Source organism: Columba livia, chromosome 10, assembly GCF_036013475.1.
Source record: "Columba livia isolate bColLiv1 breed racing homer chromosome 10, bColLiv1.pat.W.v2, whole genome shotgun sequence".
Lineage (NCBI taxonomy): Eukaryota > Metazoa > Chordata > Aves > Columbiformes > Columbidae > Columba > Columba livia.
Window position 1 is genome coordinate 2,329,146 of NC_088611.1, and position 25,013 is coordinate 2,354,158.

The 25,013-nt window shown below is 47.6% G+C and overlaps 1 protein-coding gene across 6 annotated transcripts in view; it reads left to right on the top strand.

Annotated features, from left to right (window-relative positions):
• FBLN2 (fibulin 2) overlaps window positions 1–25,013 on the top strand; it is a 107,018-nt gene that overhangs the window by 16,178 nt on the left and 65,827 nt on the right. For 3 of the 6 annotated variants that reach the window (XM_065074896.1, XM_065074899.1, XM_065074894.1), the window contains exon 2: window positions 20,746–22,210. In XM_065074896.1, the coding sequence (XP_064930968.1) occupies window positions 20,872–22,210 (1,339 nt within the window). In that variant the 5' untranslated portion in view covers window positions 20,746–20,871. Of the gene's footprint in view, window positions 1–3,684; window positions 3,886–14,520; window positions 14,650–19,448; window positions 19,529–20,745; window positions 22,211–25,013 lie in introns of those variants that run through there. The other 3 variants (XM_065074893.1, XM_065074895.1, XM_065074897.1) reach the window with 3 other exon arrangements.

Sequence of the window (25,013 nt, forward strand, 5' to 3'; positions counted from 1 at the left end):
GGGGCAGAGCGGGGTGCTTGCAGCGCCAGCACCTGTGTGATAATGGGAGGAAATATATCTGCTTGGTTCGCAGTGCCATTTTTTCCTGACAGGTATACTAAGTAGGTCTCATTTCCTCATTAAAAGAAAAGTTAAAGAAGAAAACTGCTTTCTGCATATCACATCCTATCTCCATCCTCATTTGCTGAGCACAGATTTGAAGTTGCGGCGTGTGGTCCAGCTGACCTCCCTCCCCTCCCTGCCTTATTGACACTGATATTAGAACTATGGGAAAACTTCGACTGCTGGCAAAATGGGTGGAAAATCAAATGTTTAATGTTTTGCTTGAACATTTTGTGGTTTCTCCTGAAATTCTTTGTCTGAAACAAAGGATGTTCTTTGTTCTTTTTTTTGCGGGGGTTTGCTTTTTGTTTGAAAAAAATATGCTATGTCATTGTGGATTGCAAAGTTTCTACAGAAATGGCAAAAGTTCTTTGCAAAATCTTTTTTATTTAAACTTGGAAAAGGCCAGATGCAAACCACAAAAAGTTGCCTTTTCTGATGGTGAAAAATTGTTTGTTGGCAGATTCTTACAGATGCATTGAGAATCAAAATGTTAGTGATTTGGAAAAATCTCGAAATAGAGTAATTTCACGTGACCCCCTCTTGGAAGCTTCTAAGCTTTGCATTCTTTTCTCCAACACAATTCCCGCCGCTGAAGAAATACTTCAAAAACCAAGATTATGGATTCTTTTAAAAATGTCAGTCCTTGCTTTTTGGGTACTGTACTAAGTTGTGTTTGTATATCTTAATCTCATCCTGATTTATAGATCAAAATGAAGCTTTCATGGGTTTGTTTGGAGTCTGGAAAAGATGTGGACTGACCCACAGACACTGGTAGGCTGGGGCCCTTGTGCCCGGGCCCTTCCAGCTGGATCTGGCTGCGTCACGGTGGCTGCCCTGTGTTCGACACCCCCGCAGTGACCTGTCCCCAGCTGGGTGGCACTGCCAGTGCTCCCGGAACCTCCTCGCTGTTCGCAGGCCCAGGGAGCAGCGATGGGTGCAGGACGGGCTCTCCCGGCAGAGCTGCCCAGGGAAGGGGGTGTCTGCAGTCTTGGGGCAGCAAAAAAGAGCAAATCCCTGGGAGGATGCGGTGAGGGGGTGTCCAGTTCTGGGCCCCTCAGTTCCAGCAGGACAGGGAACTGCTGGAGAGAGTCCAGCGCAGCCACCAAGATGCTGAAGGGAGTGGAGCATCTCCCGTGTGAGGAAAGGCTGAGGGAGCTGGGGCTCTGGAGCTGGACAAGAGGAGACTGAGGGGTGACTCATTCGTGGGGATCAATATGGAAAGGGTGAGTGTCAGGAGGATGGAGCCAGGCTCTTCTGGTGACAACCAGTGACAGGACAAGGGGCAATGGGTGCAAACTGGAACACAGGAGGTTCCACTGGTGAGGGTGGCAGAGCCTGGCCCAGGCTGCCCAGGGAGGTTGTGGAGTCTCCTTCTGTGCAGACATTCCAACCCGCCTGGACACCTTCCTGTGTAACCTCATCTGGGTGTTCCTGCTCCATGGGGGGATTGCACTGGATGAGCTTTCCAGGGCCCTTCCCACCCCTGACATTCTGGGATTCTGTGTGGCACTCTCAGCCCTGCACAGAGCCCAGGGCCTCTGAGCTCTGAGGGACTGCCTGAAGTGTGAAAGAACAGTGGTGTTGGGATGATGTGGGTGAAAGGACATTCTGGTCCCTTATCTTACTGTGATGCTGGCTTGTGCTCTTAAGTAGCTGCTGGTTGTCACTCGCAGAGTGTCCCTTTGTTATTTCATTAGCTGCTTTAGAGAAAAATAAGATTTGATTAATGATAATTTCAGCAAATTATAGCCTGTTGTACAGGCTGGTGAAGCGAAGCAGTGGAGAGCGAGCTGTGACCTGCCTGTGCTGCGCAGCCTCACGGACACCAGAGGGGTCACTGCTGTGAATCGGGGACGGGGGAGCGCACTGTCGTAGTGTCAGAGAATCATTTGGGTCAGTAAAGACCTTTAAGATCATTGAGTCCCATGTTAATGGAGTGAGGACCACAGAGCGCTACCCAGGGCGCAGTGGGGATGATGTCTGTGCCTACAAGCTGTGGATATAAACACAGCAAGAGAGGTGGCTGTTGGCCATATTCCTAACCTTTGTGATCACTTATCTTCCTTTTTGTTGACTTTTTTGTAAGCAATCATCATTATAACTGATGAAGATCAAATTTCCGAGCTGAGGTCTTGAATTCATCGTTGAAGAATGTATCTTTTTCTCTGAAATAGCCCTATACAGTGCATTATTGCAAGTTTTACCTTGCACACTTGCTGATTTCAGATGTAGCTGGTTTTAGTTAATTATGCAACAGGGAAGATGCAACTAGTGCCTTTGCTTTAGAATAAACTGGTTTATCCGAAGGTCTAGAGTTTGAAGAAGGGAAACGTCTGCAGATGGACTAAGCAATCACTAGAAATCCCACACAAGGTATTTGCGGGCATTACTCACAGGGCTAAGAATTTAACAAGCAGGTTCCTTACATGAAATTGTTTTGCTGCCTTCTGGCTGAGAGAAAGTTCCCCCAGAGGTTTTCCATCTTCTGCCATCTTTGTGTCTTAGGTTGTTCCTTTGCCAAGACCCCTGACTGTTGCTCCCCTTTATTCTCTTTTAGGGCCCTTTCTTAGCTGTCACAGCAGCTACAGCTGCTCCCGCGCCTGGCTGGGAGAGCCACAGGAACCTCCTGTTTCTCCATGAAGTGGGGCTCCCTCAGTCCCCCTGTGCCATTGGATTTAGCAATGCTTGAGACACTGACAGTGTTACATCAGCATTACATGGAATTTGCTTTCAAGAAAGTTGAGGAATAGCACAACCGTTGATGATTTGCACTTGACCCTGTTTAAGACCTAAACATTCATTAAAAGGCTCCCCCAGGTCAGTGTTAATCCCCTGGGGTTTGGTGTGGTCGGGCTGGACGAGCAGGAGTGCCAGGACTCTGCCCCTTCTGCCCTGTGCCCTCACTGGTGTTTCGCAGCTTCACCCCTGGTTTAATTCTGCCCTGTGCAGAATTTGGAAAGAAAAGGTATTTCCTTCTTCTCTGAAGCATAATCTTATCATTAAGCATGACGATGATTGGAAACACAGAACAGAAACAGGTCAATAGCAATAGAAGAATATTAACAGAAGAATTAATGGAAGGAAGTTTAGAGGCTGTTTTGTGTGTGTAGCAGAAAGCTTTTTTTCTGTTAGCAGAAGAAACAGAGATTGTTTCTCGCTCAGCTTTTGGCAGCACTGGAGAGGAGTGGATGGGAGCCTTGCAGCACACCCCGTTTAACATCTTCCTTGCCAGGGATCCTGGGCCAGATGCCCAGACTGCGCGGGGTGTTGCGGGGCCTCCCCAGCGCTCTCTGTGCAGGGCCTTGGTGGCGGCTGTGGGGACAGCGGTGTCCCCAGCACCGCGCTGTGGCCCTCGGCAAGGAGAACTGGCTCCCCGTGCTGCAGGGCTGTGGTCCCCTCTGCGCTGGGCACCCCAGGGCTCCCAGCCTGGCCAGTGCCCTGTCCCAGGAGCTGGGGGGGGTTGATCGTCCTGCTGGGGTGGAGGAGGCAGCCCCAGCACTGCCCTGGCCACAGCGGGGTCAGGCAGCCACAGGCTGGGCTTTGAAATGCGAGGCAGCTTCCTTAAGGCATCGCAGGGGGTAAAAAGTGCATTAACCATATCATAGGCACATGGTACTTCCCTGCTCAGATTACACTACAAAATCTGGGCAGTTCCTAAGATAGAGCTGGAAAAGGGGATTGGGGAGGGTGAGCAGCGCTTGGAGCAGAGCACAGCTGAGATGGCTGGGAACAAAAGGTGACAGGAGAACTGCCCGTGTCCGCGCTGCCGCGCACCCGCAGGTCAGCAGAAATCCTTCCGAACGGGACGCTTGTTGCACGTTTTCTGGGAGAAGCGTAAAATAAGTTTGTTTGAGTGCTTGGCTTTGCTTTGTGCCTTGTGTTCTGCTGGTTGATTGTCTGGCTGTGTTTCTCTTTGGATTTGTACTTTGCTTTCCACGTTTACTTTCTAACTGTTCCTCAGGCTCCAAAGCTCTTGTTAAATATCTTCTGTTTGATACAGTTTAAAGACTTATGCAGATAGGGGCGGGTTTGCTTTGTTAGCTAAGGCTGCTAAAGCTGTGTCTACGCTGCTTGTGGACAAAGCTTTCTGCAGTACGGGGTTTTTTGCGAAACGCTCCATAAGCAACACATGTGTTTGTGCTATTAGTCAGATCTTCGCAGACTTCTTTTTATCTTCTCTTCAGCAGTGAACTTCTTACAAAACCAGTTATTTTTAATGCCGCTTCTGGCCTTTTGACGGGGAACGCAGAGAGCGTTTTACCTCACATACTGCAGCGAAAGTTAGGTTTGTTTTTGTTAATGTAAGTCAAGAAGTAGCGATGATTCAGTGTGACAGGCTGAATGTGAGCCATATGAGCCGAGCTGCACAAGCATAAAGGATGATTGTGCTGCAAAATATCTCCAAGTAATTTAGATTTTGACACACTTACCACTTCTCAAGTTGCATTTCCCCCTCCTCGTCGCTCCTGCCCTTCCCCCACCGTCCAGGATCTGATGTGATGGAAAAATATAGGCATTGTTGCTAGGGATGGTAATAGTTGGGCTAAAAGTGCTTTACTTCTGCACATTTTATTATAGCAGCGTGAGAGCTTCACAAAGAGATGATAATCATTGTATACGCTTCCATACGTAGTCTTAAGTAACTACTTTATGGGCTTGAATAGCTCGATTTTTAGATGATAATTCTTGTCACTTTTAAGGCATGCAAGTGCCATCTACCTATCGGTGGCACTCACAGGTTTTGAAATGCAGCGGTATGTAGTGGTTTTGTGTTCAAGCCGTGCAAGCCCTGCCCTGAGCCGCTGCAGCAGGGCTCGCACGGCTCCCGGTGACACGGGCGGCGTGTCTCCAGCATCCAGAGACCCGGGCACGGCGCCACCGGCCCCGCTCCGGGGTGCAGGATTTTGTACTGCCACTTCTTTTCGATTAAGCACTATTGATTTCCTTGGTGCATGCTTTAGTTTTTCCGTTGTAACTTTATTTTTTTTAGTCTGTGGTTTTTCTGTATGGATGGCAATTGAAGGCTGTTGTATTGTTATTTGAATGATGCATACTCATAGCAGGATTTTATGTCCAGCCTTTGTACTGATTAAACTTCTGCATGGATGTAGAAAGGAATAGCAGATGGCAGTTCATTTCTGGCTGGGGTTCCTATCAGTAGGCGAGTGTTGCGTGTGTAGGGGCGTGAGAGCACAATATATTGGTGTAACATCTATAAGATAGAATGTATTTTAATGGCTCTTGAACCTGACCGTTGAATTGTTTTCTCTTAGGAAGTATAGCATAGAGGTACAACAGACATGTAGCAGGGTAAATGAGAACAGAATTGGGTTTTTCAGTGAATCTGTTCTAAATCCTTGGCCCAGTCCAAGCAGGCTGCAGTAAATAGAAGGGACCCTGCTGACACTGGTGGAAGTGCGGACAAAGCCAGGCTTTAAGATGGTCTAGATTGTGGCATACCTTTGCTGTTTAATGTTAAGTGGCAAGTTTTTAAAGAAGCAAACAACAAAAAAAACACATTGGATACTATTTTTAAGGCAAAATCCCAGCAAAATGTTTGTCTTCAAGTTCCAAACGATTCCTTGCTTCACTTGAACAATGAGCTATCCATTATATGGTCTTAATTTATGGAATGTTGAACAGTTTCTGGCATTACTGTGCCCCTGCGGGAAGACCAGATGGTACTTTTGAATGAGTTTTGCTATGGGATAAAATGTTCCAGGTCTTCAACAGATCATATCCATCTGTAAGAAAGGAATAGCATTTGTGTAAAGTGAACAGAGTAGAGTCAAACAACTTGAAACCCTCTCCTGAAGGAAGAACAGCACCTCGCGACTGAGGTGGTTCTACGCACGTGGAAAGCTATTGTTTAACATTATTTTAAGAATGATCCTTAATTTTGGTTACACATTCCAAATGGGAGATCTTATCTATCAGGACTTGGAAGGCAGCGGTCAGTATATAACATAGTCAGTATATACTGGCAATAGTTTGTGTGTAACAGGAGTATGTTACATTTATAATCAGATAGATTTGTGATGTCTTAATCTTGTCTCCACGCTGTAAAGTTCTTTTTTATTTGATTTATAGAGCTTTGGCTCTCTGAGATTAGTGTGGAAGCAATGAAGACCCAGATCCTGATGGTCCTTATGTTGGTGTGTAACATAGCTGACTTTACGAACAGAGTGGAACATCTCCATCGTGATGCTCATCCTGCACCCTCCGTAAAAATTAGCCCTATGAGTCAAATGGAGGGTTGGCAGAATTGTGAGAAGTTGCACCACTTTCCTTCTCTGTCCTTATGAAGGACCTGGAACTGCTAGAATGGTGGAATCCATCACTTTTTAGAGCTCTGCTGGGATTCTTCCAGTTGGCCTCTTGGGGAATTATTGCTTTCTCTACACTGGCCTCTGTACTTTTGTGGTCCACGTATGGGGAATTAATATCCCCTTCAGTTTTTCTGTCTTAACAATTCTATAAATGTTGTTCATGTTCCATGCAGTGTTCTTGTTTGCAAATTGAAAAATCACAGGCTCTTAAGCTTTATCTACCTGAAAATAAGGTGATTAATTGTGTAAGGTCCCCGTATGGTACATAAAGACAAGCTCACATCTAGGGAGCAATCCATCCATCCATCCATCCATCCATCCATCCATCCATCCATCACCAGATTATCAGTGATATTAGTTGTCCTCACAAGTTTTAGCTGCATCTTCACTGGCTGTGGTGGCTTCACTTGTGAGGAGACTTATAGTAAACTGAAGTTAAACTGAACCTGTGATCTTTAGAGAACTTAGACTCATGGTCACAGAATCACAGAATGTCGGGGGTTGGAAGGGCCCTGGAAAGCTCACCCAGTGCAATCCCCCCATGGAGCAGGAACACCCAGATGAGGTTACACAGGAAGGTGTCCAGGCGGGTTGGAATGTCTGCACAGAAGGAGACTCCACAACCCCCCTGGGCAGCCTGGGCCAGGCTCTGCCACCCTCACCACGAACAAGTTTCTTCTCATATTCAAGTGGAACCTCCTGTGTTCCAGTTTGCACCCATTGCCCCTTGTCCTGTCACTGGTTGTCACTGAGAAGAGCCTGGCTCCATCCTCCTGACACTCCCCCTTTCCATATTGATCCCCATGAATGAGTCCCCCCTCAGTCTCCTCTTGTCCAGCTCCAGAGCCCCAGCTCCCTCAGCCTTTCCTCACACGGGAGATGCTCCACTCCCTTCAGCATCTTGGTGGCTGCGCTGGACTCTCTCCAGCAGTTCCCTGTCCTGCTGGAACTGAGGGGCCACAACTGGACACAATATTCCAGGTGTGGTCTCCCCGGGGCAGAGTAGAGGGGCAGGAGAACCTCTCTGACCTACTGACCACCTCTTTGTTCTGTTCATGGTCTTTGTGCTTTGATCACTGTATCAGAAGCTTTCAGAAGTGATTCTGCAAAGCTGTAATACCTTTATATATTTGGAAATCTGGTGCAAATTTTCCCTCTCCCAGCCTCCAAAATCAGCCAGCTGGGTGGGAATGTCTCACTGGGCTGCCCATGTGTTCTCAGATTGTTCTGGGTGAGACAAGGTTGTGCCTCAGGAAGGGTCTCTGCCGGTGCCTCATTCTTCTTCTGTTGTATTAATGATTTCTTTCCTATTGTGTAAATAATCTTTACAGTTGTAGGATTTCTTCAACTGGAAAATAAAATAACTTCCTCTCCTTCCAGGAGAAAAGTGACCAAAACATATATATGTCTTTTAGTGTACCAAGACCAAAACAAATGGTGCTCACTGGTCAATACCACCTTATTGGAGTGTTGTTCATTGTAATGAAAATCAGACCCAGTTTACCATTTGGCTAGTGTGTTCAAAAAACCAAGATATCAGCAGAAAACACATATCCTTAGTATTTAAAGTATATGCACCTCTGTAAGGTAACATATAAAAAATATTCATCAACATTTTCTATTGGCGGGTGTACATGTATGTACTTAATGCAAAAATAGAGCTGTACTCAGTTGATTGCTCTGGATTCTCTCTCCAGCATAGAAGGAACATGTGGCTGTGGTCCAACATGACAAGCAAATTTTACATCACTTTTTTCATTTTGCCCAACACTTTATATGAGAAGATGGGGCTAGCTTAATTTTTAGTGTATTCGGTAGGGTCTACTTTTATCTCATGAATGCTGGAGAAAGTCTAGTTGGTTTCTTCAGTAATAGTTTCTTCTGTTCTCTTTTGGGCAAGACTTGCAGTAAAATAACCATTTTGTTAGATATCTTAAAAAACATGGTGTGTTCCTCATTAGAACGAAGTCAAATTTTTCAGTATTAGTGTTTCTGGATTGCCGAGATTTCTAAATTTGATCATTCTGCCTTTAGTTGCAAGGTATGGTGGGTTTACTTCTATTTGTTGATGATCGATAACTTAAAATATGATGAGTATGGGTTGCATATTTACACAGCAGACCATACTGGCTTTCTGTGGTAATAGAAAATGTAGTGTATAACTTGCAAAGTAAACCAGACTTGCTCTTCTAATACCACTCTGGTTTGTCGGGTGAGTATGGTACAGAACCACAAATCATTATGAACACAAGAACTACAAATGTGCATCAGAGGGCAGAAGGTGACTAAATGTACTTAGATATATAGGAAACTATCTCTTTGTGATTGCAAGATATGTGAGTTGGATATTCTGTGCAGTATGTAGAATAAAACCAGTGCTCCTATCCCCAGGAGATGATCCTCCAAGTTAAGGTTACATGTTGGACAATTTGGGTGTGCTCCAAACCTGTTGAAATGGGTGGAAGGAGTTCAGGATCCAGGGTTCTGCATGTGTAGCGGACAAAAGGGTTGTGTGTTACTGTCACCTTCCTCGGGGAGCAAAAACATGCCAAGGGAGTACAAGGAATATAATAGAATCACAGAATGGTTTGCGTTGGAAGGGACCTTAAAGAGTTAGTTCCAGCCCTGGAACCCTAGTGTCCAACCCTGGTGTCCAAGCCCATGGCAGGGACACCTTCTTCTCAAAGCCTTGTCTAACCTGGTCTTGGACAGTCCCAGGGATGGGGCATCCACAGCTGCTCTGGGCAGCCTGTGCCAGGGCCTCACCACCCTGTGGATTCATATGTTTCTATATCTGCTTGTGTTGAAACCTTTCAGAAAGAATTAATACCATTATCAATATTTTCTTTTACGAGTTTCAAAGTGACGGCCTCTAAATAGCTTTAAATCAATTTCAGGTTGGTTATAAATAATTTTGCTGCCTGGACTCATAGCTGAAGAGGTGAACCAAACTTCCCCCACCATCTAGTATGAAGCCTCCTCTGAAACACTTCTCTGATCTTCAGTAAATGGGGCAGTGTTACTGGACTTGGCATCTCTTGATGGATAAATGGGGCTCAAATCCAGCCTGGAGTCTGTCTGTCCATCACCTTGAGCAAAACCTTCCCCAGCCTCACATCCAGCCTGGGAGGCGCAGGGTGGTTTGACTTCCCAAAACTGGGAGTCACGCAGCAACCCCCGGCTTCTCTGAGACAACTCATGGAGGATCGGTGAGGAATGAACACAGGGTGGGAGAAGGGAGATGTTGCTTCTGTAGGTTACATCTGGTGTTATTGTCGCTGAATGAGCGACTCTGAGCTGGAATAGCAGAGCAGGCATCTTTTCACATTTTGGTATCCAACAAACCAAATTAATTCTATTATCTTTTACGGAAAGTTTGTGCAGGAGCAGTTTTGATGGATGGATTACATCTGCGGCTGCTGGCTGATTAGCAGCATGATAGATGGAGCTTTATTTACAGGGATTCGCTTTCATTCATGAGGAAAAATTGAAGGTTTCTTTCCAGCATGTTTTTTGCATTAAAACTTTTCAAAGTGCTCAACAAATGGTAGGCTTTGATTTCCGTTTGTTTAGTGCCTGTGGTAATTAACATTTCTGTGAGAACATTTTAACCAAATGTTCTAGTTTCTCCTCCATTAAAATAATAATTTTTCGCTTTAGCTGAAGAATCTAATTGGTATATATAATAACCCTGATTTGGGATTTCTTTTGTCACCATATGAGTGGAAACTGTTCCTGAGGAGTGATCGTTGTTGCTTTTTCTGGACTTCATTAATTGATAATTGGCAAGATGCCTCCTGGAACATCCAGTCCATTCACTACCGATGTGCTGTGTCTGCAGCCCATTGTCTCATGGCGTGGGCATGTATGCGAGTGCTGGAGTAAATCCCAGTTCCTCGTCTCCATGCCGCAGAAGAGCTGGGCAGATTCTCAAGCAGATCAATTAGCTGAGCCATTTTCAATGCAAAATCACAAGGCTGGATCCTTAACCCAGCCTTTGTGGAGCTGATTTCTAAACCCTATCCCCTCCTTCATGGCTTGTGGAAAACCATAGGACTGGGAAATCAAGAAATGCAGCTGAGTGGTGGCAGAGCAAAGGAGATGACTGTTCAGTGATACTGGTACCAGTTTCTATTGGGAGATGCACCCACCTTTCATCTTTTACAGCTTCATTCTTCCGTTGTGCAGGCTCAGGCTCAGGCTGAGCTCTGGCTCAGAGGTCCTGCCCGACCTGTCCTGCCGTGGAGCTTGAAGATGTCGGTTCAGGCCAGGCTTACTCCAGGTAAGCCTTGCAAGTAGAAGTTGTGGTCAGGACAGTTGTTTCATCTTGCGCTGCTCATTCTTGTCCCTCCCTTCTGTGAGGAAGGCACTCTGTTCAGGTTGGAGCACTCTCAGGATCACTGTCAATTGGGGATGGTTTCAGCAGTAAGTATGTGCTGAGGACTGAAGATCTGAAAAATGAAAAGTTCTAAGAAACCCTACTGTAACCGAGAAAACACAATGCCAGTGACTCAAGATAGAGACATTTCCCTGAAGTGTGAGGTGGAGGTGATGCCTCCTGGTGAGACCACACCTGGAATATTGTGTCCAGTTGTGGCCCCTCAGTTCCAGCAGGACAGGGAACTGCTGGAGAGAGTCCAGCGCAGCCACCAAGATGCTGAAGGGAGTGGAGCATCTCCCGTGTGAGGAAAGGCTGAGGGAGCTGGGGCTCTGGAGCTGGACAAGAGGAGACTGAGGGGGGACTCATTCATGGGGATCAATATGGAAAGGGGGAGTGTCAGGAGGATGGAGCCAGGCTCTTCTGGTGACAACCAGTGATAGGACAAGGGGTAATGGGTGCAAACTGGAACACAGGAGGTTCCACTGAAAGATGAGGAGAAACTTGTTTCTGGTGAGGGTGGCAGAGCCTGGCCCAGGCTGCCCAGGGAGGTTGTGGAGTCTCCTTCTGTGCAGACATTCCAACCCGCCTGGACACCTTCCTGTGTAACCTCATCTGGGTGTTCCTGCTCCATGGGGGGATTGCACTGGATGAGCTTTCCAGGGCCCTTCCCATCCCTGACACTCTGGGATTTGTTGAGGAGCCGGAGCGCGGGCAGGACGGTGGGTGTGCAGAAGTTCCCCACTGTCGTGCGGGTCTTAGCAAGGTGCGTTCCACCGCTGGGAGAGCAGCAGATGTATTTTCTCAGCTGCGGAGCACAGGACAGCTAATGAAAGGAGCTGTTTTGTGTCTACAGTTGGTTACTGAAAGCACGTTTACTCTTGAGGGACAGATTTGGATCCTGTTGAGTCATAAAGGAAAAGAGTTTGATCTTGGGTCCTTCTGGGCATTTTGCTACATTGTGGGAAGTTATTGTGCATTTTGAGGGGAACATGTCAAGATTCATAGCCTACTCCTTGGGAAATTCTGGTTGGAGACAGCAACTCTATGTGCTGCGGATCAAAAGGGGTCCATTGACAGCGTTTTGTGTAAAAGTCATGGGATAACTGTGAAAAATTAGTAAGAGGCTATAAAATGTTCACTGTACAATATGTGTTATTTTCACTTCATCAGCAGATAGAATTTTGCTGTTAATCACAATACTGACAAGACCAGGACATATTTACTGGAAAATTATTTACTGCAAACTCGCTGTATTGACATTTGGTTTTGACACTGATTTGGAATTAGTCGTCAGGCTGAAGCAAACCCCTCTGAGTTACTCTGGCGAGTCCCAAACTCCCGAGCTCTGAGGCTGAAGTTCAGGCGCTGGAGGAACTGCTGCTCCTCTGGCTGTGAGAACTTCTGCCTCACAGGTGGAAACTGCTGCAGTTCCCTTCAGCGTTCCCTCAATGAAAACAATTGTTAATTATTTCCAAATTGGCACAGAGCGGTGCGCAGGGCAGGAAAGGCCACTTGCTAAGCTGTCAGTTAAACAGTAGGCTTTCTTTTGCCCAATTTGTATTTTAGGGTGGGGGAATTTTAATGAACTGTTCCAAAAGGGCAGCCTGAAGTAGGTAGGTAGTACCCAGGTGTACGTCTCTGTAATGCCCGGGTGCTGCCACCAGCATGTTTCCCAACAACAGGAGAAGATGTGCATTCCTGATGCTGCATAGGACACTGTGGTGCAGGCAGGACTCTTGCGTCGTAGAAAACTTGATTTAAGAAACAAATCCGAAGCTGGAATCTGTTGCTTATGGAATGTTCTAACTAGCACGGTAGGAAAGAAGAACCGGAGGTTGGGGATCACAGAGGGAGTAGAAACGAGGCGCTCGGTGTTGTGTGCCGCTGCCCCTGGGGCTGCCGCTGGTTTTCATTCCTTGGTGAGATTCAGCAGCAGCCCCGCAAATGTGTGAGCTCTGTGGGACACTGGGAAGGGGCAGGGGTGTCCTGGAGGAAGGTTTGGGAAAGAAAGGAGAAAAACGTAATGCAGGGCTTTACAAAGATGCTTTTTGGGAGCGTGGTTATGAGACTGTATAGGGATATCGTCTGCTTGAGTTACTTATGGTTTCCCACAAAAAAAGTATCTAAATAGTGGGGAGCATCGTGGAAAGTAGGGGCTGGTTTTGTCCTGAGGGGGGAATGGAGGAGTGCAGCTCTTCAAGTAAATGGGGAAAAAATCATCTCCTTCACTCATCAGAGCAGCTCCTGGTATTTACAGAGTTCCCTGAGCCCAGGGCATCGCTGTGGGGCCGTCACTGGAGCCGTGGGCCGCGTCTCCTGCGCTGCCCCACATGGCACGGCTGTGCGAGGGGCCATGGAGCTGGGGGACGTGCTTGGCCTGCCCGCTGCCAAGACAGCTCTCTCCGTGCAAATTAGTCCATAACTTATGAGCTCTGACAAGTTTTTGTTGGCTGTGCCCTGGGAAACGCTTTTGAATGGCTGTTGCTGAGTTTGCTTTAGTATTTTCCCAGATTTTTTTGGCTGTCGTGGAAATAGCTGGATTATTTAATTTTGTTTTTGAGGTGCACAGATAGTCACCTGAAACCTGATGATGTAAGAAAGGGGAAAAAAAAGTACATCAATAGCAAACACGTTTATTTTTAGAGAAAATAAGGAGCTTGGCTTCTTCTTTAGCAGAGCAGCATCACCCTGGCCTTGCTGCGAGCACATGCTGAGCCTCCCGCGCCCTGCGCTGGCATTGCCCTGAGGGACACCATGTCTCTGTGGGTTGTCACAGGCTTTGGGCACTGCGCTGGCATCACCCTGAGGGACAGCACATCCGTGCGTGTTGTCACAGGCTCCTGGCATCGCCCCGAGGGACACCGCGTCCGTGAGGGTTGTCACAGGCTCCTGGCACCGCACTGGCATCACCCCAAGGGACACTGCATCCGTGAGGGTTGTCACAGGCTCCTGGCACCGCACTGGCATCGCCCCGAGGGACACCGCATCCGTGAGGGTTGTCACAGGCTTTGGACACCACGCTGGCATTGCCCTGAGGGACGGCACGTCCATGCAGGTTGTCACAGGCTTTGGGCACTGCGCTGGCATTGCCCTGAGGGACACCGTATCCGGGTGGGTTGTCACAGGCTTCTGGCACCGCGCTGGCATCGCCCCAAGGGACACCGCGTCCGTGAGGGTTGTCACAGGCTCCAGGCACCACGCTTGCTGCGTTCCAGCCGCTCTCGTGCCCCCATTATACATAGCGCCTTTGCTGAGCTCCCCAGCGCCGGCTGCCAGAGCTGGGCCAGGAGCAGCCATGGGCGCTGGGTGGGACAGGGTTTCTCTTCGCCTCCTTTCCCCCGGGTGAGTTGTTTCTCTCTCGCTCCTCTGCAGCTCCATCCTCCCCCTGAATCACTTTGGATCTGCTGCAGTGGCAACTCCCAATGACACAGAATTCCACTCTTCAGTGAGCCAAGTACCTGCCCTGTTATTTTGGGCTGGTCTGGGCAAAGGAGAGCGCTGACATGCTAGATCCAAGACATAATTCTCCCCTTCTCTGCTCTGCTCCGTCATTCACTAGGAAAAAAGCTGCCTTCACTCTTCAGGACTTCAAAAATGGCTTCAAAAGCTGCACATTCTGGAAGAATACATCCCAGAGCTGCCTGCTTGCTCTTGCTAATGCTTGGCTACTTCAGCTGAAATACCTTGGGTGATGCTTTTCCATTACTGCAGCGTGTCAGGTTCCCGTTTGGATCTGAGCGTGGGGAATGTCCTGGAGAGCGTCAGGAGCGTCTCTGCCCGGGGACGCTTCTGCTGGGAAGGGAGGTCTTACCGGAGCCGCTGCTGGGAAACCGCGTGAGTTTTGATCCCTTGCTCCTTGTTTGTCCCGCTCTTGAGTTCTCTGTGAAGTAACGATCCTTCAGATTCCCAGATGTCCATTTTTTAAGCTTTTCCTTGAAAAGAGGGTTAACAGTAACTGGTTTCTTATTGAAAATAAAGCTGAAGAAAACCGCCTGCAAAAACTATGACTTCTGAAAATGGGCTGATTTTGCCAAGAACTGGAGTGTTGACAACACTAAGTGACTAAGCAACTCGTGCTTTGCTTTTGATAAGAAAAAGCAGTTCATTGAATTTGGATTTACACTGAGGTTTGTCCTACCCCTCTCCTCTTTCTCCCCAACCCAGGTGCCCTGAATGAGAAGGCTGGCTGCAGCTCATCTCAAATTTCCTCAGTTAGCAGGCAGAAACGACTGGCTCTGTGCACTGCGTGTTGCATAAGAGCAGGGAAGGAAACCCTTCTCCGCTTTTCATTCATCTGGTGAGCAGCCCTTGGGTTCCCTGTGCTCGGGAGCCGGCCAGCGCGCTGAGATCCCGGCTTTCCCACCGAGAGGGTGCGAAGGGAAGAGCTAATCCCTGCCTGGCACGGCTTAGGGGCTTTTCTGGTTTTCATACAAGAAAGATCTCTCACAAATTTCCATTTTTCTCTTGTGTTTAAAAGGGATTGTTTTTTAATGGATATTTCCTTCCGTCCCCTCCCTTCTTCCTCCCTTAGTCTAAACCCTGACTGCAGCCATTGAAACGCTGCTGGCAGCGGAGCAGCGAGGTCTGGCTGGGGAGAGGTGCTAAAATACGCAGGCTGGCGAAACACCTCAGCCCTGTTGCTCGGTGAGGGTGTGCACGTGCGCTTTGGCCTCCTCCCAGGCTTTTTGCAATGCTTTCACCAGCGTGATGCAGAGGAGATTCAGCATCACAGACCCGTGTTTGGTACCTGGTCACGTACAGCCTGAGCCTGCAGAGCCAGTTTGGACTGGGTGGCACTGGGGGACTGGGTGGCACTGGGAGACCGGGAGAGCTGTTCACAGCTGCTGTGTGGGTTATGAAGTTGCTTTGTGTGCAGGTGCTGAGTGCCGCTGCTGCATTTGCTTTCCCACAGCTCAGCGCGTAGCCAGACCTGTGTCTGTGTGTGTAGATCAGTGGCCGAGTGGGGTGCTGACCCCAGTGTCACCCAGGGTGCTGCCAGGACATGGCATGGGGGGTCATAGTCCTCTGCCCCCTTCTGCTTTCACATCAGGCTTGCTGCTGGCTCTGCACACCGTTTGAAAGAACACGTATATCAAACCAGCTATGCTATTTTCACCGTCCTCAAAAAGGGCAATTTAGTGAGGAATTGAGAGGTAGTGTAAAGAGTTGTATCTAAACCTGTTTGTGGGGATCTGCAGCTAGTTAAGTCACATCTTCAAAGCTGGAAGTCAGTGGGTTCTCCTGCAGGTGTTGTCTTCTTATTCTGTTTATTGCTTCTTGTTTATAAATGGCTGCCTCCTCTTATTCCATCAACATTTGAAAGAATGCTCTTGATCCTGCAGCATCTCTTCCCCACGTGCACACCCTCTGCAGTTGTTCTGCCATCGCTGGGGCAACCTTTACATAGAAGGATGATGTTTGTGTGAAGCCTTTGAAGGAAAGTGCCTCTTGTCACTTCTGCTTACCTAGAATAAGCTTTCTGGTTCAGCACTGAAATGAAACCATCTGGAAAAAGAATCTCCCAATGAAATACTCCTCTTAATTTAAAGAAGTTGTGCATTTAAAATGTCTAGATCTTCTGCAGGAACACACTGGTTTCATCAACATTTTCAAGTAATAGAGCTGAACTGTTTTAATCAAGTTGACATTCTTTCTTTCAACTTTATGCTATGGCTTTGATTGAAGTAAATCACTCAGAGTATATTGTTTGGCAAAAATGTCAGAATTTATAACTTTTTAGCCCCCAAATGAAATATTTTGAAATCCTGTTTTGTTCTCCCTGCTTCCCCTGCCGGGAGACGGGAGGATGGTGTTTTTCAGCCAGCTCTAGTTATAATTTTGATGGTCACTGTTGTCAGATGTCCTGTCCCACGGATACTGGTTTCATCTGCAATGTGAAACGTTCTCTTTTCCTTTTCCATGAAATTGTGTGCCTGCAGTTCATGTTCATTTGGACTCTTACTTTTTTTTAAGCTGGTTTTCCGTAAGGCGTCTTGGCTTTGCCTTTCCTAGGAATTGTTTTTAAAGAAGGAACTGAGGAATAAGGAACTCCTCTGTAGTCTGACCATCCTCTATTTGCTGCTGATTTACCTCACATGTGTACTTCTGTTGACTTTGAGGGACTTAGTCCCAATCCAGACTGTTTGCCCTCCCTTGCCTGGGCGCTCGTGCTTTCTGGGGACATTCTGTGTGCACAGGACTGGCAATAGCTCCTTTAGCACTGGCCCAGTCCGACCTCATTAAAGCCAACAGGGTTAGTGCTGGAACCAAAGCAGAGCAGCATCTGCAGCACAGCGGGTTGGGAAACTCCACAAAGGACGGAAATTGGAGCCTTCTGGGTCATCAAGCAGTGCATGAGGACTGGGGTGACACTGGGGTTGTCTTGCTGTAAAACTTTCAGCAGGAACCTTGAAAGACCTTTATTTTAGGCGTGCAGGGCTTAATTTGTTGTGACATCCCACCCAACTGAGCAGCGAAAGTCAATGACTTTGATAAAGGGAGGGTGAAGGACAGAGTTGGGAGTAAAAAGACCTGATTCTCATTAAGGTGAAGCCCTTGGGTATTGTGTAAAAGGACATTAAAGAAAGCCTTAAAATATTTAGTGGAAACAAGTTATTGCAACACTGTGTACTGGTATTAAACTTTCCTGTCCTCCAGAGATGGTGCATTTTTCCCTCTTGGTATAGACACCTTTATTTCACAGCATCAGCTTTTGATGCTGTTACCAAGTAATGGGCTGCTGTGTACAGAGCATCATTCTGGTGCTGGGGAGGATGCGGATGCAGGGCCAGCGGATCCAGGGGTGACAGATGCAGGGGTAACGGATCCAGGGGCGGCAGCACATGGGCCACATGGGCTGGCAGCAGCACACGCACTGTTTGGGGGGACGCGATTTGTCAGTGGGGCTCAGTGGTCTTGCCTGTGCACTGCGCTCAATGCTGGTTTTCTCTGTGCCTGAAGTAGAGACTGTTTCTTTGATATTCAAGTTTATGGGGTGGGTGGGGAAAGCGGCGGGAGCAATGGGGAACAGATGGAGAAAGCAGAGGGAAAATGAAATGCTTTACGGGAATAAAAGGAGATACTTGTGTTGGAATCATTACACCAGAAACAAGGAGCCTCTGATGAAGGAAAGTGAGCCTGAGGACAGGGAAGGTTGTGGTGTTGTCAACAGAAAAAGGGTTTAGAAGGATTTTGGCCTTATCACTTAGAGGTTGGTAGTTTGAGAAACCAAATGTTGAGGGATGTGGGAATGATGAGAAAAGAAAGGGTGAAGAGGGAGTGACTGGGGGCTGAGCAGAAGGTGTGAGGGGTGGGAGCAGGGACGGGCTCACTGGCGGACAGGGGCCACCAGCCCTGGGGCCTCTCCATGGGTGAGAGGCAAGGGACCAAGGAGAGGAGCAGGAAAAACGGGAGCTGAGCTCGACAAGCATCCAAACCCCTGGACAGAAAGGGGCTGCAGATGTGGAGGAGGTTCAGGGGAGGGCACTCAAGCACCTCCTTTCACAAAACCAGGGCTGTCCCATGAGAAACCTTCAGCTGGGCTTGAACTTCTGGCGTGCTAAGGTGTAAAGCATGACTGGCTTTCTGCTTCTTGCTTCAGGACATGAGGTAATGGGGGATTTCTTGTTGGGGCTTCAAGTTAATGCCTGAGAAGTGAGTGGTTGCTTTGGGAAGCCTGACCGTGCAAGCAGGGCAGGCAAACACCGTTCACAGGGCTGTCCTGTTCCCTGGTACTGGTACCGTTGTCACTGGTACCTGCCGGGCTGGGCTGCCCCAGGACAGCAGCCGGTGACTGTTAGGATGTGTGGTGGGTGATGCACACAAGGTACAGAATCCCAGACTGGTTGGGGTTGAAGGTACTCTGGAGATCACCCAATCCAACCCCTCTGCTAACATAGGGTCACCTGAGCAGATCGCCATTGTCCTTTCTGTGGCCCGTGGGTGCTGATGCCCAAGGCCACACTGTGCCCTGCCCTTGTACAGGCAGAGGTGCCCAAACGTGGGGCTGGGACACCCCGAGAGCCCCTGTTGGGGTCCTGGGGCTTTCTGAGCCTGGAAACAGCAAGGGGCTGAGGGGACACGGCCAGGGCAGAGCTGTGTCCAGCTGCACCAGCACCCAGGGTCACCAAGGGCTTCCACGCACTGAAGCGTTGAAGCCAGGAGGTACCAAGGGCAGGGGGTGGTGACAAAATCCTGCTGTGGGACCCTTACAGAAGAAGCTTGTCTTTAATTGCCTTCCCATTAATGATTTCCCAGCAAATGCTACGTCATCATTACAAATTTGGATTATCTGGAAAAGCTGCTCAAAGTAGGATAAATAATCAATTGCCAGGCTGGATTCTGAAGAATTAATTTCAGCACAACATCTTGAAAGTTCTCCCTCATACGAAATACCCTGTTTTTGAGAGCAGTTCTGCAGAAGTGATATTCTTCCCGGCCACTCTTAACGCTTTCTGACAATTTTATTTTGCCTTCAATGAGTATTCTTTAGCACACTCAACTAATATACTCAAATTACTAGCAGAAAAGCTACATTCGTAAGAGTTGTATCTCTGCACAGCGTGCTGAAGTAATTCCAATTCCAGGGCAGAACTGTGGAAATTCTGAGCACGGTTTGTCCGTATCTTATCAGAGCAGACACGATTTCCCATGGCCTGGCCGCCTCCCAGCGCCGCCGGAGCAGCCTCCTTGAAGCCTGGCTTGAATGGGAGAGGTAATCTTTCTGAATGGGTTTTCTGGCAGGATTCCTGTTGCGTGTGTGGTTTATTGTTCTCAGTGATGTTACTACATATTCCCCCCCTACATAAATGTTTCAGGGTCTTTATTTTTTTTGGTGGTGGGAGGGGTTCCGGAAAAATAATCAGAGTGCTTATTCTATACAATTCTATAGGCAAACTTTGTTTTGTTTTAGCTACTTTTCCATGTTGATCGTGTAGCTTTTTGAACATGCGTTAGATATATATTATATATCTATAGATATACATTATATATATATCTATACATATTATATAGATATAGATATATATATTTTGAACATGCATCTTTTCCTCGATGCATTTTAGCAAAGTGCTATTCTGCCACCTCATTTATGTATGTATTCTGTTCAGAGTGTGGTAATTCACTATGTAGTGGTACCGGTGGTGTCAGAACTGAAAGAAGTGGTCCCATGTCCTCGGCTGGTGTCACTGTCCCCGCAGTGGGGTCAGAGTTGGTCCCGTGTGCGCTGTGCTGTGCAGCCCCGCCAGCTCAGGATCCAGCCTCTGGTCTGTATTACAGGACCGCTAACATGCTGTTTAACCACACAGTAACCACAATATACAGACAAGTTCTATCTTAGCACTGCTGGGGCAAGAAAGTTACCATTAATGCGGAAGACTGAAGTGCGAAAGATTGCTAAGCGGGGGAAAGAGGCGGAAAAAAATTCCTCCTCTTTGGAGTTAACATGTGTATAGACAAATTCTCACGTCTCAGGGCTATGTTTTGTCTAGGAAAGATCCTTAAGATTTGGGTCTTTGTAATTAAAGCATAAAGCATAATTATCTTCAGCTTACATCTGCAGAGGAAGAACTGTGTATTTACTTACTATCTGCCAAAAAATCTTTCTCTTTTTAGCTAGAAAGAATGATTAACAAAAAGGCATTGAAGTATAAAGGCGTTTTTGTTGAAATATGTATACATTTTGTGAACAGATTCAAAAGAGAAGACTCACAACCTTTTTTTCTCATTTTCTTTCTTTCCCTTTCAAAATGGGTGTGAGGGGGAAGCATGCAACTCCAAACTTAGTCCCTACAATGCTTGGAAGACATGATGATTAATTTCGTACTTAGGTTTCCAGATGTTGGATTTTGTCCCAACGTTTAAAAACCTCTAATGTTTAACAGGATATGTGCTGGGTATGGTCTTTAACAGAGTTTTCTTTCATAACTCTAGGATCTGTGAGAAAAGGTAACTCGGGAACAACACTGCAGATCCGGAGCTGAACCTACAGCCTTCTAGGAAAACAAAACAACATTAAAGGTGCAAGTTTGGCCTGGAGCTGTGTTATTTGGGAAGACCATGGGTAGGTGCCAGCGCTGGCAGCAGAGCTGCTGGAACGCCGTCCTGCTGGCGCTGCTGTGCGGCGGCGTGTCCCGCGCCCAGCGCGACTGCACGGGCGCCGAGTGCCGGCCCCTGGACAACTGCATCGAGGAGGTGCTGGAGCCGGGCGAGTGCTGCGCCACGTGCCTGCAGCACGGCTGCACCTGCGAGGGCTACCAGTACTACGACTGCGTCAACGTGGGCTTCGTCAACGGCAAAGTACCCGAAGGGCAGTCGTACTTCGTGGACTTCGGGAGCACCGAGTGCTCGTGCCCCAAGGGGGGAGGGAAGATCAGCTGCCAGTTCATGCTGTGCCCAGAGCTGCCCCCAAACTGCATCGACGCGGTGGTGCCGGCCGACGGGTGTCCTCAGTGCGGGAGGATCGGTTGCCTCCACGAGGGCCAGAAGTACGTGGCGGGGCACACCTTCCACATGCCGCCCTGCAAGGTTTGCCATTGCCCCAACGCTGGCGGCGAGCTGATGTGCTACCAGCTGCCAGACTGTAACGCGTTCGCCTTGAACACCGCGAGTCCCATAGATGCTGAGGACGGCGAAGCAGAGAGGCATTACGATGATCCGTACAGCTATGACCAGGAGGCGCCAGAAGGAGACAACACCCAGGTGGAGTCTCCAAAGAAATACAGGAGTTATTCATCCCACCTAGAGCAAGAGAGCATCAGCCAAGAGCAAAGCGAGGATTACGACTACCTGCCCGCCAGCATCCCTCCTTCAGCCTTGGCTCCGGCTGATCCGGACACTGAGGAAACGGCTGCGCCGCTCACCACGCCGGTGCCTAACGTCCCCGCGGAAGTTCGCAGTGCCACAGAAAGAAGTGAGCGAAAGAGGGTGCCCCGCACCACGGCAGCGTCCCTCCAGCAAACGACACACAAGGAAGCACCACTAACCACCAGTGCTCCTCCAGAGCACACAACGGCCACCACTGAGACACCCAAGCAACTGGAGGAACTGGAGAGGAGACCAAAGGGGAAGCAAGGGGACAAAGAGAGGCCTGAGCAAGAAAGAGCCCTCCACTCTAAAATGAAAAAGCATGCCAGAAAAGAAGACCCAGGGAACAGCCTGCATCTGGACTTAAAAGAGGTGAACTTAACAGAGCCCAGTGGGTCAAAATCTTCCCAGGAGGTGCAGGAGGGAAACGCTTTCCCCAAGGTGAAGTTCAGCGCAACAACCTCTCCTCCGGTTGCTCTCAAGGAAGACCGCAGTCAGGCCTCCCAAAAGCAGTCCCAGACGCTTTATCGTTACCATCCCGAGGAAGATGGGGACCCCAACTCCATCCACGCTAACCCCAGGTTACCAGAAGGTAAGAACCACTGCCAGTGTAGATGTCTAGAGAACATTTATTCATAATAACATTGGTGCATATTGACTATTCTTTTCTTTTTACTGCTCCACACATGAAATCAATCCAGTTACCTCCTTTTATCCCTTTCAGAAGATGGTTTGTGTTTCATTTGACATAATAGATGCCATTTCACTATTGCCTGCCTTGCTTTGGTTTTGCAGATTGTGGATGTTGTTTTCAGGTATTTCAACTGTATTTCAGATGTTGATTTGTGAAACTCTGGCCTTTTCCTTCCATTAATTGCTTTTAATTTCTAATGGAATGTTAGAGAAAACGTCTTACTCTACACAGAAGGATTGAATTAGTTATCTGCTTGGGTCCTCCAGTTACCAAGTGAATGTAATCACATTTGTAGCTTTTGTCTTTTGCTGGAGAGGAAGCAAAACAGTTGTGCTTCTACTAGGAAAATATTTACAGCACTTGTTGTAATATTTATCCTCTGGTTGAAAGGCTGTCTAAGCTCGTTAGTACAAGAACTTGATAGATACACTCAAATACCCCAGAGGACTAGTAGAGAGAAAAAGAACTGCCTCTTGCTTTGTGATTTTTGGGGGCTGGAAGTTTATGATGCTTATGATGAACTGTGGCAAGTGTACGTATTTCCTCTCTGCCTCCGGATTCCTCCTGACATCTGCAGTGAATGTTGATTATACGCTTTATGCAATGCTCATTACTAGAATGAATGCAAACTTCATCGCTATAAATTAGCACGTGTACGGCTCATATTTCCAATTCATTTTTCATCAAATCAAGAGTAGTATCTTCTTTTTTCAAGATGTGGCACAAAATGTTCTCATGAGGCTCAGATGTCTCATAATTGCAGTCTGAGCAGAGAATACTGATTACTCCCTAGACGGTGATATTTCTTCCTGGGTTTTCCAGGTAGCCCTTAAACATCTTGAGCTGCCCCAGCCATCTACTGGAGATGTTGAAGGGAGGCAAGAGGGGAGCAGATCTGAGCTGAGACTCTGGTGCCCAACACAAACAGCACCTGATGTGTCTTCACCAAACAAAACATGTACAAGGTCCATGAATGGAGATGGCAGCGGTTTTTTTTCTGTCGCTTCTGTTTTTATTGTAAATGTTGACCTCACAGTTAGTGACGGCAGCTCTAATCTGAGTCAGACCTTGACTCTTGGTTTCACCAAAACAGTGTTCTAGAACCAGGCTTACCGAAGAACGTCACTGGTTGTAGGAGAGCAGCCGGGTTTGAACACAGGAAAGAGAAAACGTGAGCTGAGCGCACAGCCCATCCTGAGGGATGCTGTTCGCAACTCCAGAAGAGGTTTCATAGATAATAGTGCGCTCCAGGCCTTAACTCCACGCTACCTTCTCTTCACGGGTACCTGTTGCATTTTCCTTCTAGCTCCTTTTGTGGTGTGAAAGGTGAATCAAACAAATCAAGCAGGGGTGACTGGCCGCTTGTCCTCAGGGAGCAGTGAGCGGATTCCAGCCTTGCTGTTCGTGTAACCCGAGGAAGAGGATCTGTCCTTCACGCCTGCGGCTGCTCTGTGCAAATGCACGTGGCAGAACGAATCTGCCTACGCGATGCCCTGAGTTCAGCTGTAGTTAGACTTACACTGTGTAGTATTACCGTGCAGGTTAAGTGCAAAGCTCTTCCCTTATATTTGTTGCCGCTACCACATAATCTAATCTGAGCTGTGAATCAAGGCGGTGCACGATATATGGGTCCAAGTGGGGACTAAGACACAATAACCCGTTTTCTGACGTGACTTAAAAACAATTCATTAAAAGTTAAATTGCCTTTTTTTTTTTTTCTCAAAAAGAAAAGATGGGAGAACCATTCTGAACTTTTTGAAGAGGGTGTTTAAGAAAGCCTATTGGTGTGGAAGTGTTTAGCAGCAGAGGTAACTACTCCATTTTAGAGTCTTCTCAGGTGATCCCCAGTCTGTGATTCCCGGGGCCTGCTTGGCTGAGATGGGTCTGCTGGATTGTCACTCGTTTGGTTGTTTTAATTGATGCAGTTGTGACTCATGCGAGTAGATCCATATGTTTCAAGTAATAAACCACATCCATCTTCTGTCGCGTTGGTGACTCCTGAGCAGTGATAGAGGGCCAGTGAAGATATTAGTCAGACTCGAAAGAAAAATTAATTTTGCCTTCAGATACAGAATGAAAACATAAATTTTGTACATGCATATCTATCTGTGAAGTGGCATAATCTACTGGAATTGCCAAATAACTTATTTTCTACCCTCAGGAATCAGCAGCATGATGTGACTGCATCGATCCCCCTCATTTTCACAACCTGCCAGGTGGCTTTGCTGGGGATGGCCCCAGGATGGGGGTCAGCTCACTGAGGGATACATTTTTGTGACTATTGGGACATTCTAGGGTTTTGTTTTGTTTTTTAGTCTTTTTTTTTTCTCCAGAGTTTACAAAAGTATGGGAGGCTTCACAGCTTCGCAGAAACATTTGCTGCCACTACAAATTCAGGCAGAGTTAGGTGGCTATTTTATTTGTTCTCCCCGCTAGCTGTGTACTGGCACCAAAACTCCACTGTGGTTGGACCCCCGATGCCTTTGGTTAAAAACTTGGCTTCATTACTTATATTTTATGTATCTCACTTTGGTTTTATATGTAGCTGAGCTTTCATCTCCCAAATCCCTGATGCCTTATATATAATCTAATGGTGGAAACAACATGCAGGACTTTGGTGCTCAGGAAAGGTTAATTTTGTGGTTTGATTCTCTTTCTGCTTTTGGGCATTGCTTTTCCCTGTGTTTCCGTACAACTGCAG